The following is a 13983-nucleotide window of genomic DNA, read 5'->3' on the forward strand; positions in this document are numbered from 1 at the left end:
TGTTTTTATACTGACAGATCATGTGACACTTAGATGTAACACAGGTGGACTTCATTTCATGAATGATGTGACTTCTGAAGGTAATTAGTTGCACCAGAACTTTTGAGGGTGCTTCATAGCAAAGGGGGTGATTACATATGCACATGCCAATTTTCAGAATTTTATTTATAAAGATTCCGTTTTATATGTTTTTCTCATTTCACTTCACCAAATTATAAAATAGTCTACAGATCCATCACATAAAATTCAGATTTAAAAACACAGGTTGTAATGTAACAAAAAAAAAGTAAAAAGCCAAGAGGGGTGAATACTTTTGCAAGGCACTGCACATAGACGAGTATGTGGGTGGACAGTGTGTGTGTGTGTGTGTGTGTGTGTGTGTGTGTGTGTGTGTGTGTGTGACATACGTTCGATTCCCAGCAGCGGCAGCCCGACACTGGAACAGATCCCGGCAGCAGCAAGCCGACAGCGCTGGAAATCCCGATCATCGTAAGGCAAGTAATGACTAACCTAACCTAACCTTCCTTAGGGGTGCCGAACCCTAAGTCCCTCGCGGCGCCCGGCATCCCTTCAATCGGAATGCTGGTCGCCGGTCTCCCGGCGTCAGTGAAATGAGCGGCGTCTACATCTAGACGCCGGGCATTTCACCCTTGCCGGGATAAGACAGTCGGCTTCCCGATTGCAGTGTGTGTGTGTGTGTGTGTGTTTTAATAAACTTTTACTTTCACAGTGTGTACTGTGTTTATTTTAATATTTGTTTTGCAGTGGAACTACAGGTACCAGCGGGCCCATAATGCCCAGCATGCTGGTACTTGCAGTTCTCCAAGTACCAGCTTGCAGGAGAGGCTAGCTGGGATAATATTTTTTACTCTTCAAACTGCACCACACTATACACAAATCAATCTGGTGCCCACCGCTCCAGAGGTGCCGGGGATAGCCCCGGCAGTCAGGGATAATGATCTGGCTGGGGGACACATTGACAGGGTTCTCCTGGCTGGGGCATTATTTCCTCCCCCCCGCTAGGAAAAATTTGGTGCTGGTTGTGCTAAACACAGGAGGCCCAGGCATCTTTTGTCCCCTGTTTTTTGGCAACCAGGGCTGGCTCTGAATAGCCCAGTGCTGGTTATACTTAATACAGGGGACCTCTACGTCGTTTGTCCCCTATATTAAGCACAACCAGTACTGATCAGTGCAAGCAGCTGTCTGCCATCGTTCACGATCGGATATGAAAATCATTAGACCGTGCACAATCGATCTGGTGACGCATCGTGCAGCTTTTGCTGAACATAGTATCCTTGCCGGGGAGAGTTCAATTGAGATCGTTAACGAGATTGGATTGTTACCTACATCATACAGTGTGTACCCACCTTCAGAACGAGACCAAAGATCATCTGGACCAAAAAAAAAAAAGTGATTGTCGAGAATCCAATTGTACAACTTTACATTATATATGCGGAATTCTGGTTTTCTTTACCATTGTAAATCATTCATACAAAAGACAGACACTTTCTGTAGTTAGCTCAGCAGGTGAGGAAACGCTAATCTCTACAATTATAGTGGGATGCACCACCAGAACGTATACGTGGGAATAGTACACCAGAAATTAGGAATAATAGTATACTAGGTATTTATTACAGCAACGTTTTTAGTTATTTATACCTGTAGATCAGGGGTCTTCAAATTTGGCCCTCCAGATGCTGTGGAACTACACATCCCAGCATGCACTGCATAGTTTTAGCATGCTGTTATATCAAAAAGGTGGCAGTGCATGCTGGGATGTGTAGTTCCACAGCAGCTGGAGGGCCAAGTTTGAAGATCCCTGCTGTAGATCATCAGATCGGTTTGATGTTCTGTAGCCATTTCAGATTCATTTAGAAATAAATGCAGTACCCTGCAATTCACTTACCGGGGTGTTAACAGTTTTCGGCAGGGCTAGGTCCAAGCTGCATTCAAGAGTGTGTTGGGTTCAGTGTTCCCCCAACTCCAGTATTCAGGGACCTCTAACAGTGCATGTTTTCCTGATCTCCTAGTTTGTATTCTGGTGTGGTGATTATTGGCTTTCGCATTTAAAAGATCCACAAGTGGAGCTCATTATTTCACTTGGGACACTGAGAAGATATGGAAAACATGTACTGTTAGGGGCCAAAAAAGGACTGAGTAGAGGGGAACACGGTACATTGTCCAATAAACCCAAGCAACAGGACAGTCAAAGAACTAAACCAACATGCAGCCACAGACTTGGGCCAAAAATAAGGAAACAAGAGTTGGTGCACAGCTGCTATTAAAAAATATTAATCATTCATCTTAAAAACCTCTGCTGTTTCAAAGCAAGGGGTTAATGATCACACAAGACAAAGGTAAGAAAGTAGGGAGCACGGAAAAGACCAACCAACAGCCAATCAGAACTTTGGACCATCCTGCAGCCAATTTGAGGATTACAACAACTTGTAGCCAAATTGCTAGTCCATGCTGATGTCCTATCCGAGCCGTAGAACAATTTTGTAGCTTTACACCAACCAGTAGCCAATATCTAGTCCATCCTGCTGCCAAGACAGAGCTTTCATTTGTAGCCAATAAGAGCAGAGCTATAAACCACTCACAGCACTAGACCTGCAACCAGCTTTAGCAACCAATGAGCTTAAGATCCAAATGGTAGCCAGATCTAGTAGCCAAATCAAAGCTTTAGACAACCCTGTAGCCAATGAAATAGTTACACTACCCTGAAGCCAAGTGAGATCTTTAGGACATAGTGTGAACCAATCAGAGATTAGGCCAACCTGTAGTTAGACACATTTGGGTGTGGTGGTGAATTCCATTTCAGGCAATGTGATGTCATGCATCGCTGCAATGCCTAGCTGCTATTATCCACTTACAGTAGTGCAGCCAACGCAAGTTACCCTGCCAAATTCCATGGGATGCAAGGGAAAACTTGCAGTGACAATGGATGCAATGTATCTTTTGGGAATGGCTCATTGCACAGATACTGATTAATTGAATTACCTTCTTGTCAGTACTGTTGGTGAAAGGTTTTCTTTTTTTTATTATTATTATTTTTACACCACAGCATAAACATTTAAAAAGTTTAGAAAATGCTTTGCTTCTCCCCCCCCTCCACCACACAAACTACTCATACTAGTGGCAGACATCTGTTTTTTTGTTTTGGTGATCAGGGATCCACCCTCTGTGTGAATAATTTTTTCGCTTGGTGAACCTTAAATTAATGTGTGGGGCACACTTAAATAATAGAAATTAATGAAAATGTGATAAATTTATAGATTAAAACGTGAACTTTTAATAATACTCTTAAAAATAAGTGTACCAAACACCAGGAAAAATATGGCAAGGTGTCCACTATAAACATATAAATGAAGAAAGCATATAAATGAAAAAAGCTATTTACGACTATTGGATGCACCACCAACAATATTATCATTTGTAAGGGAACATTTATTCCAAAGCATAATTACTACGATTGGTTTATCTATATTTACATCTACATTTATACTTACAATATTTATTCATTGTTCTCCTGTGCAGAATCTCATTTCCCACTTTCCCTTTCCCCCTTTTTTTTTTTATGAACCTCTAATTAAGCTAGGAAAAAAACCAAAAAACCTTTACACAGATAACACTGGTGTAAGTTACAAAATGAACATATTCCAGGAACAAAGACTCAGTTTGTAAGAAATATATTTTATTTTTTTCCGACACCACAGCCCTGGCAAGTGGTTTTGTACCAAATTTAATGGAGATTACACAGAATGTTTAACGCTGGGTAAAAGGGACAAGAGAATGAAAAAATAACCGGCACAAAATATGAATTACTGGGGATTGCTCTGAGACAGGATGACTGAATATTACTGCATATGGTCTCACTGTACATGTATGTAACAGCATAAAGTCTGGCTTCTTCAGAAAAGCACGAGAAAGCGCTATCAAAATACAACGTCAGTCTTCTAATTTTAGCCTCCCTCCAAACACAAAAAAAAAAATAAAAAAAAAATACACATTACGCAGAACGATTAAAAGGACATTAAGCAACAAAGAATGAGATTTGGAGGTAGCAAACGGACACAAAACAAAAAAAAAGGAAACAGAAAAAACGAACGTTGTATTTGCTCTCCATAGACTGAAATTTAGGTTTTTCTTTTTAATTTTTTTTTTTCCTTTATTATTTTTACATTTTTTTTTTTAATTTTTCTTTTTTTTTTTTAAAGAAAGGAGATCATCTAACTGGACTTAATAGTTGATTTTGTGCTTTTTTTTTTAATAATACTCTTTCTGTATGAGGTCTTAGTTTGGTTTACTATACACTGGAGTTAAAAAGGAGAAAAAAAAAGTAACGATTTTGAAAGGTGGTTTATCCACCCAAAGTAAACAGCACTGAATCAATTTCCTCTCACACACAAAGACCAGAGTCTCTGCTAAAAATCCCTTTTACAATATTTTACAGTACACAAAGAAAGGATAAACCAGGTGTCTTTAAGAAGCCAATCCAAACGACGTAAACATACAGGATGGTGCAACTCATGACAAATGGCGATTCTCAAAAAAACAGCTACAGATTTTTTTTTTTAGTTTTTTTTATCCCCCCCTCACCACCCCAAAAGCAGGTGCCATCATGGGATACCCAAGTCCACAAAAATATTTTTTTAAAAATAAATCTTAAAAAAAAAAAAATTTTTTTTGAAAGGATTTAAACAATAACAAAAAAAATAAAACAAAAACACCTTGAATAAATGAAAGCAATGCTCAGATAGTTTCTTACATTCTAGAGTTTCCTCCAAATTGACATTTGGGTCCTTTTTCACCTATTGCATGGCCAAATGGTACTCCTCATATGTTAAGATTACTCAGGAAATAATCTCACTTCTACAAGTTCTAATATGTTTGTTTGTAGCAGCTTAAAACATCATGTTCCCCGGGTTGCCAGGTCCTTGGCTGAACCCACCCATCCCAACATCAGTAGGCATCCCTCGGGGACGCATCTGTGGGGGAATCATGAGGTTTTGTTGAGGTCCCATCATCCCCTGCATTGACATCAACATATTCGGAGATCCCACGGAACCCGGGTGACTATAAAGTACTCCAGGCATCCTTTCCTTTCCCGTCATCATACCCACCCCTCCCGGATTTCCCATCATAGTTAGTTGACCAGGCATTCCTGATTGTGCTGGTGACATCATGCGATGATGAGGTCCAATCATGCCTTGCTGCATAAAACCTGGAGGAGGCCTCATAGAATTGTGGCCAGGCATATCCACCGGGCCAGGACCTCCCATGCCACCCATAGGAAGACCCATTCTTGGGTTTGGCTCGCCCATCATACCAGGCAAGTGTGAAAAACCAGGTCCTTGCTGCGGCTTTCTGCCTGGAACTTCCCCACGAGGGAAATACTGCAGTGTTTGACTGGGTTTTTCGGATGGAATAATCCTTGACAGGTCAAACTCAGGGATTCCAGATGCCCCTGGTCTAATGACTTCCTGTAGGTCCGGGTCAGTAAAAACTGAAGGCATATTATTTCCCATAACAACAAAGGAGTCCGGCCCTGTTGGACATCCTGACTTACAAAGTGCTGGGTCTGCATTTGGGGGCAGGTTGCCTGGTCGACTTAAATGTCCCTCTCCTGGGAAGCCCATACCAGGTGGGAAGTTTCCCTGCCCCCCATTAGGGCCGTTGTGTGGAAAGGGAATTTGCGGAGGTGACTGTACTGGAGGAAAGCCTTGGGCGAAAGCCATGCGTCCCTGAGGCACCATAGGGGGTTCCTGGGAACCATGCGCCATCATAGCATTGTGTGGCATCATCCCAGCTCCCATAGGGCCTCCATGTGGTGGTACATTTGGTTGCATGGCATTTGGAGAGGGCATCTGTCCACCATGGGAAAGTGGCTGCGTCATACCCATTGGACTCAGCGTTGGCATGGAAACACTGCTGTGAGGACCCGACATCTTTGAAGAATTCTGGGGATTCATGACCATACCTAAAAAAAAAAAAATAAAAGCGAGATTGAGGACCCCAAGTCAACAAGAGTTGTAAGAATTGAAAACAACTTCTGAAGAGCACAAGGTAATGCCAAACCGAGAGAGAGAAAAGGAGAAAAAGGAGGGGGGGGGGAGAGAGAGAGAAGGGAGAGAGAGAGAGAGAGAGAAGGGAGAGAGAGAAGGGAGAGAGAGAAGGGGGAGAGAGAGAGAGAAGGGGGAGAGAGAGAGAGAAGGGGGAGAGAGAGAGAAGGGGGAGAGAGAGAGAGAGAGAGAGAGAGAGAGAGAGGGGGGAGAGAGAGAGAGAGAGAGAGAAGGGGGAGAGAGAGAGAGAGAGAGAGAAGGGGGAGAGAGAGAGAGAGAGAAGGGGGAGAGAGAGAGAGAGAGAAGGGGGGAGAGAGAGAGAGAGAGAAGGGGGAGAGAGAGAGAGAGAGAAGGGGGAGAGAGAAGGGGGAGAGAGAGAGAGAGAGAGAGAAGGGGGAGAGAGAGAGAGAGAGAGAGAAGGGGGAGAGAGAGAGAGAGAGAGAAGGGGGAGAGAGAGAGAGAGAGAGAAGGGGGAGAGAGAGAGAGAAGGGGGAGAGAGAGAGAGAAGGGGGAGAGAGAGAGAGAAGGGGGAGAGAGAGAGAGAAGGGGGAGAGAGAGAGAAGGGGGTGAGAGAGAGAAGGGGGAGAGAGAGAGAAGGGGGAGAGAGAGAGAAGGGGGAGAGAGAGAGAAGGGGGAGAGAGAGAGAAGGGGGAGAGAGAGAGAGAGAGAAGGGGGAGAGAGAGAGAAGGGGGAGAGAGAGAGAAGGGGGAGAGAGAGAGAGAGAAGGGGGAGAGAGAGAGAGAAGGGGGAGAGAGAGAGAGAAGGGGGAGAGAGAGAGAGAAGGGGGAGAGAGAGAGAGAAGGGGGAGAGAGAGAAGGGGGAGAGAGAGAGAGAAGGGGGAGAGAGAGAGAGAGGAATCTCTCTGTTATACATATACACTTTATTTTAATGCTTTCTTTGTTGATCGTGTCACTTGAGGAACTTATTTCACCTTCAGATTCTGTTAGTCCGTTGACCTGTTTGCCCCATTGTGCAACCTGTACTTGGTTATTTTTCTCCAATGCCTATCTGAGATTTGTCCCCAGGTCTTTCTACTAGAGCTGGCAAAGTTAGATGTGTCTTTTCTTACTATTGCTTCAGTCGCGCCAGGTCCCGAGTGGAACGTCTTCCAAATTCAAAACGTGCGGCTTATTCGCATGAATAAAAAACTGGGAGCGACAGAACTACATTGCTAGCTAGCAGTGATCAATTTGATGTGTGACATTTATACATGCTTGTTCACAGAGTCTGAATTTCTGTCATATGGGCTCCGGTTCACTCTGCCGTGGCCTTTTCTCACGCACAGTTCAGCTGTGCCTCACCTGCGACTTTGTATGTGTGTAAAACCAATTCCTTTGCCACGAAGGCCACGGCCCAGCATCTCTAGTACACTAAGCAGCTTTTCACTGAGTCTGCAAAAGAATCAAAATTGAAAGAAAAATACGGTACGCCACTCCTGTGGCAGCGTCTCAGTCTCTTGCCATATGGCATACGGGCAACCAGTAAGTGTAGACACATCTGTACTTGCAGCCCAGCTAAAAAAACAAAACAAAAAAAAACAACTAAATTTATGGTACAAGCCAATGGACTAAAGAATCCTTAAGTTGGAAGATCCCCATCTAAAGATCTATAACATGAAAAAACTAATGAAGTTTGTGAAAAGTTCATTTCGTTGACAATACTACACAGTAGGCACAAATTGGGTAAGAACATGCTAACGCCGCCAGAAAGTCCTGTTGGCGATTGACCACATCGGGCCGGCGGCTGCAGTCAAAATCGACTAACAGGAAACGCTCTGCACATTATAATGCCACATATTTACACAGGATCACAGGTGATCGCCAGCTTTGGTTGTGGTATGACTTGTCGACACTCAAAATGTCGACACCAGAATGTCGGCAGGTTCTGAATGTTGACCCTCATTAGGTCGACATGGTCATTCGGTTAACAATCGATATGTAGACATGTAATTAGGTCGACAGGGTTAAAATGACAGCACGTTTAGAATGTCGACATTTAATATGTCCGGCAATTTTTTGCTTATTTTAGCCTAAACCGAACCCCCTAACCCTAAAATAAACACACAAAACGTTGAGAATGTCGACATTTAAACCATGTTGGCCTAAATACATTTCTACATATTGACTGCCGACATTCATAACCCATCGACCTTTCCAACTGCGTCATATTACCTCATCCAGGTCGGCCTTCTACTGGCACTAGACAAGTTACGTACTGCGGTAGCACCATTGCCCATTGGAACTTCAGCAACACAGTGTACGTTACTTAGCAGAAAAAAATAAAACATAATAGACACATCTTGCAGTTTCTTTCCCTTGAATGAGGTGGAGTAGACGGGTACGGACTGCTGACAGACATGACCAATTGTAAGATACCTGGCATAGGATTCATAGACGGGAGATTGGGTGAGCGGGCAGGAGGGGAATCGTCATCTGAACTAGCCACTGTCTTGATGGCATCGTGGTACAGAGGCGTAGAGCTGGGCATAGCAAACTTGGACATCCTAGACATCATAATGGACAGAGGGTTCTGAGAGAGGGTGGGCTCAGGTGCCATCGTGTAGCTAGCGTTGGAGGGAAGACTTCCGGGGTGATTTATAGAAGCAGACTGGCTGACTAATGGAGGGGGGCCTCCTGCGAGAGAACAAAGATAACAGATTAAAACGAAGTCAAAATTCTCCGACAGATCACCGACTACCAAAATAAAACGGCCTTTGGCGTAGAGGACCGTATTCGCCTACTTACTATAGGTTCTTTGTCCAATTTTCACAATATTCATTAATACTATTAATAAAAAAAAAAATTGGTCTTAATAATCTCACTCAAGTAAAACACGGTAACGCCCTAGTCACAAGCAGATGTTATCCGGCTAAAAAAAAGGTAAAAGCTGTCTAATGTCACCTTATAAAAACGTGTGGCTATGGTGTTTACTGAAGCGATCCTCAGCATGTTAGCGGCAAGAGGGTCAATTTTGCCCAACAATTAACAGACAAAATGTAACTGGTGATTGACAAACTGTTGGATTGGACAAGAAGGCCTGACATTTAGTGTACAACAACTTACGCAACTTTTAGACAACCATGTTGTGTGTTGAGCCAATATCCGTGGAGCGCAGCCTAATCGGTCACTAAGACACCTTACCTGTACCGGATGTAAAAAGCATTCATACAGGGCCGACCTGTTACACCTACTGCGTTATGGGCAGGAAATACTCGCTGCGGCTTTATATTTCAGTGTCTGCATAATGCAGATTTGTATATAAAAGAAAAAAAAGAAAAAATACAAGAAAATGTTTTAGTGAAGGTTCCCTATATGCAAGTAACACAGATAGGTGGCTATTTTGTCAGGTCACCCTGGCAGGACAATTACCCTAAGCTCCATTTGATCACTGATTTACTCCACTGTGTATACGTGGCAAACCCATCACACCATTCCCGTTCACAGCCGCTGCATAAAAGTTACCACAACACTGCACGTATCATGTGACATTGGCACAACACTGCACGTATCATGTGGCATTGGCACAACACGTATCATGTGGCATTGGCACAACACTGCACGTATCATGTGGCATTGGCACAACACTGCACGTATCATGTGGCATTGGCACAACACTGCACGTATCATGTGGCATTGGCACAACACTGCACGTATCATGTGACAATGCAACTGCAAAAAAAACCCACACCCTATGGTTTCAAGCAGGGATAACACGTGCTGAGAGTTACTTCGGCTGATGCCAATGAGCGAACGACCGGCTCATTATAACGTGCTGCAGGATCAGACCGTCTACCGAATCCTGCGTCACCTTTTGCACCTCCTTTGGTAATAACTGGGGGGTGCAAAAGAACCAATTTCGGGCCCGTTGTGTAGAAATTAGACATCAAGCAGGACATTACTGTTCAGGTGCGTACACACTGGGCGATATTACTGAGCGACTGCACGATTACGACATCGCTCAGTAATCGTGCACTGTTATGTCGGAAACGACCAGCGATGCGTACTCCCCCGCTGGTCGTTTCCGACATTGTCCATCGTCTGAACATGCAGCACAATCTGCCGATAACGACAGACTGGCATGTTCAGGAATGATGGAGGGTGCCTGCACTGAGTGACTGATCGTTCAGTGCAGACACTACAGGGGATCAGGAACGACGGTACGATTACGATGCCATAATAGTACTGTCTTTCCTGATCGCCTAGTGTGTACGCACCTTAAGCACTTACATCTTTCAGTGGATTAAAAAATAAATAAACCACACACAGGGCAGTGCTTGTGCTATGTAAATGGCTGTGATGTTCAGGCATAAGCGATATATTTTCTGTAATGGCAGAGTTGGGGGATAATTAGACACGTAGGGAAAGTAGTGTCCTGGAATCGCTACCACCGTGTGTCACAGTAAGACCCTGATCACAGACACAATGGTGATATAATAGGATTAGTGATATGTCCTGCATTAAAGAGATTTAGCAAAAACGCAGATCATTTCTGACACGGCGCACCTAATGCCAGAACCTGTGTCTATAACATCAGTCTGTGTCAATGGTTCTCACCCTCAAGGCCTGATTCAGAGCCGCTCGTAAGCGGCCGCTCGTTCGCTCCGAGCGATGTTCGCACAACTTCGCATGTGTATGGGTTGTAATACGCATGCGCGAACCAGTCATTGCGGTCGGAAATTGTGTGCTAGCAAAATAGCGAATGCCTGCTAATTTGAGTGACAGAATGAGGCGTTTGTGGGTGGTAACAGGGGAAGGTGCTTGAAAACGGGAGTGGAGATCCGAACGCAGGCGTGCCAAACGGTCAAAACGGGCGTTTTAAGGGTGTGCATAATTAACAAAGCAGCGTCATCGACCACGTCACTTGGTTGTCTTTTAGCCTGAACTGCTCGCATGATTGCGGTAAGAAAATGCTACCACAAGCACTGCGAGCAGTTCATACGCCTTTCGATGTACTCGATTAATCTAATAAATAGCGGAGATGACGTAGGATGCGAGCGGCCAGGGGGCGTTTTTTAAAAAATAGCGAGCGCATGTTTCGTTCGCGCGTTCAGACAGAGGAGTCAACAGACCGCAAAGAGCGAGCGCTCTATTTAAATATCCGGCCCCTTTTTCTGAACGAGCGAGCGCAAATAGTGTCCGGCTCTGAATCAGGCCCTCAGTCATCACGTACACCCCCAACAGGTCATGCTTTTAGATAATTAGGTGGGATAATTACTGAGCCAGCAGAGCAGATTAACTCACCTGTGCACATTTAAAGAAATCCGTAAAACATGACCTGTTGGTGATACTTGTGGTCTTGAGTGGAGAGCCCTTGGTATACGACGCTGCATGTTAATAAAGTTGTAAATAAATGTAAAGGGGGGTATCCACTAAGCGTTTTAAGCAAGCGATTGCACGATAACGACATAGTTATCGTGCAATCGCTTGCAAATCGCGCATGCCATCGGGGATGTTTTGGACGGAAGCGACCCGCGATGTGCGTAGCCGCAGGTCGCTTCCGACATTGCCCGTACATGCAGGGCAACCTGACGATCTCGTCAGGTTCTGCATGTGCGGAAGGGGGGGGGGGGGGGGGGGAAGAGGGATGTGCCGGGACTGAACGACAGCACGATTTCAATAGCTATACAAACGACAGCGCGATTGCAATGTCGCAATCGTGCTGTCGTTTGAAAATCGCTTAGTGGATACCCCCCTTTAATCATTAAAGTTAAAAACTAGACAAGAAAAAAAAAAAAAAAAAGAAAAAAAGTCTATCCCTGTAATTGTTGGAACACGACAATACTAAAGGCGCCCATCCACTAGTAGATGCGGGGACGACGGCACGATTAAGACATCGTAATTGTGTCGTCGTCCTCCTAGGGGTGAAGTAAATACACTGAACATTCAGAATTTCAGTGTATGCACATCAATCATCCCCGAACATGGCAACCCGATGGCGGTCGTCAGGTTGACCGTCATGTGTCAGGCGATGATAGATGTTAAAAACGACCAGCGGGCACATTTAACTGCCCGACTAGCAGGCGATTACTGAGCGATTGAAGGTCTACGATGTCGTAATCCTGCTATCGCTCAGTGTAATCGCCTAGTGGATGGGCACCATAAGTCAGCAGAAGCGGATTGTCAATTAAAAATGATCTGAAATATGGAATACAGATCTGTCCTCATACAACTAGCTTAAATACAACTGGCACAAGTGAGCCGCGCTGAGCGGTGGAGTGGAGCCACTTTTTTCTTAACTGTGCATCTTATTCACACCGCAGACGCAGCAAAACACTGCTCAATCAGTACCGCGCCCGGCCGCGACTTTAACCGCACAGGAATTAGTTTTATATATGTACAAAGTCGCAGATCAAGCACAAGCGGAACTTGGCGTGGGGAAAAAAGCAGCGGCTGCTTCATTGTAGCACTTCTTATACAGGTTCAGACTCCTTCGCACACAGAACTACAAGTACTGCATAACAACTTCATCTGTACAGATAAGCTCTTCTGTTGCATTGCATGGTGACTAAGAGGCATATCCGAATGAAAAAGATTCCTCCCCTCCCCCAAATAAAAAACGGGACATGGCTGCACGGAACCTGGTCGTGAAGGGCTGTTTGGTGCGACGACCGCAATATGACGACATCTGTATTGGGGGAAATATCTATTCATTGTATTCTTGTGTTACCTCAATCATGTTACAAATGTCTTGGCTTTGCAAATATTTCGGGGTACAAATAACACAAATGAAGGGGTTGTTACCCAAATGGGTAATGATGGAGAAATACTGCTATAGAGGAAAACATGCAATAAAATATGAGATATGGTAAGAACTTACCCTTGTTATCTCTATTTCTACGAAGTCCATAGGGTTCCACAGGATACCTTGGGGTATAGGTGTGACGTCAGTCGCAGGGCACCAAAGAGTTAAGCTTTCAGCCTCCCAGGATGCACTAGGTCCCCCTCCTATACCCCGCCCCCGGGCCAAGGCACCTCAGTTAGTTACCAAGCCATAGGCCGGAGGAGGAGAAGGAAGAGAGAGAACAAAGATCTGGACACATACAAGAATCACATTCTCACCAGAGGGAGACGGAAAACCGGTGACCAGAGCAAAGCCCATCTGCAGCACAGGTGCGACAGGGCGGGAGTCCTGTGGAACCCTATGGACTTCGTAGAAATAGAGATAACAAGGGTAAGTTCTTACCATATCTCATATTTTCTACTTCAGGGTCCATAGGGTATCCACAGGATACCTTGGGGATGTCCCAAAGCAGTATCCTTTAAGGGTGGGGACGCTCCTGTGCAGAAAGGAGAATCCGCCGCCCGAAGGAAGCATCCTGAGAGGCGAAGGTGTCAAACCTGTAATACCTCACGAAGGTATGGACAGAAGACCACGTAGCAGCCTTGCAGATCTGAACTGCCGAGGCACCACGTCGAGCTGCCCACGAAGGACCCACAGACCTAGTGGAATGAGCCTTCAGAGAAGGAGGGACCGGTAGGCCTTCATGAAGATAAGCTTCAGAAATAGCCTTACGGATCCAGGCTGCCAAAGTTTGCTTTGAAGCAGGCCAACCCTTTTTACAGAAGCCATAGAGGACAAACAAAGCATCCGACTTCCTAAACGAAGAAGTGCGGTCAACATAAGTTCTTAAGGCCCGCACAACATCCAAAGAGGACTCACCCACGGAAAGACCCGTTGAGTTAAAGGCCGGAACAACTATTTCCTCATTAACATGAAACTGGGAAACAACTTTGGGAAGAAACTCGGGCCGAGTGCGGAGCACTGCCCTGTTCCCATGAAAAACCAAGAAAGTGGGTCTACAAGAAAGAGCCCCTAACTCAGAAACACGTCTGGCCGAAGCAATGGCCAGAAGGAAAACAGTCTTAGCTGTTAGCCATTTAATATCCACTGAGCCCAGTGGTTCAAACGGCGGTCCTTGGAG

The 13983-nt window shown here is 44.9% G+C and overlaps 1 protein-coding gene across 6 annotated transcripts in view; it reads right to left on the reverse strand.

Moving 5' to 3' along the window:
• Positions 1-3673: 3673 nt before the first annotated feature.
• BCL9 (BCL9 transcription coactivator) overlaps positions 3674-13983 on the reverse strand; it is a 333635-nt gene continuing 323325 nt past the window's right edge. For 5 of the 6 annotated variants that reach the window (XM_088472558.1, XM_088472559.1, XM_088472557.1 and 2 more), the window contains 3 exons: positions 8807-8845; positions 8438-8695; positions 3674-5980 (listed from right to left, as the gene is read on the reverse strand). In XM_088472558.1, coding sequence (XP_088328684.1) covers positions 4905-5980; positions 8438-8695; positions 8807-8845 — 1373 coding nt within the window. In that variant the 3' untranslated portion in view covers positions 3674-4904. The remainder of the gene's footprint in view (positions 5981-8437; positions 8696-8806; positions 8846-13983) is intronic. The other variant, XM_088472562.1, reaches the window with a different exon arrangement.

The sequence above is a fragment of the Taudactylus pleione genome, unplaced genomic scaffold (genome assembly GCF_031769625.1).
Source record: "Taudactylus pleione unplaced genomic scaffold, aTauple2 ptg000126l, whole genome shotgun sequence".
NCBI lineage: Eukaryota > Metazoa > Chordata > Amphibia > Anura > Myobatrachidae > Taudactylus > Taudactylus pleione.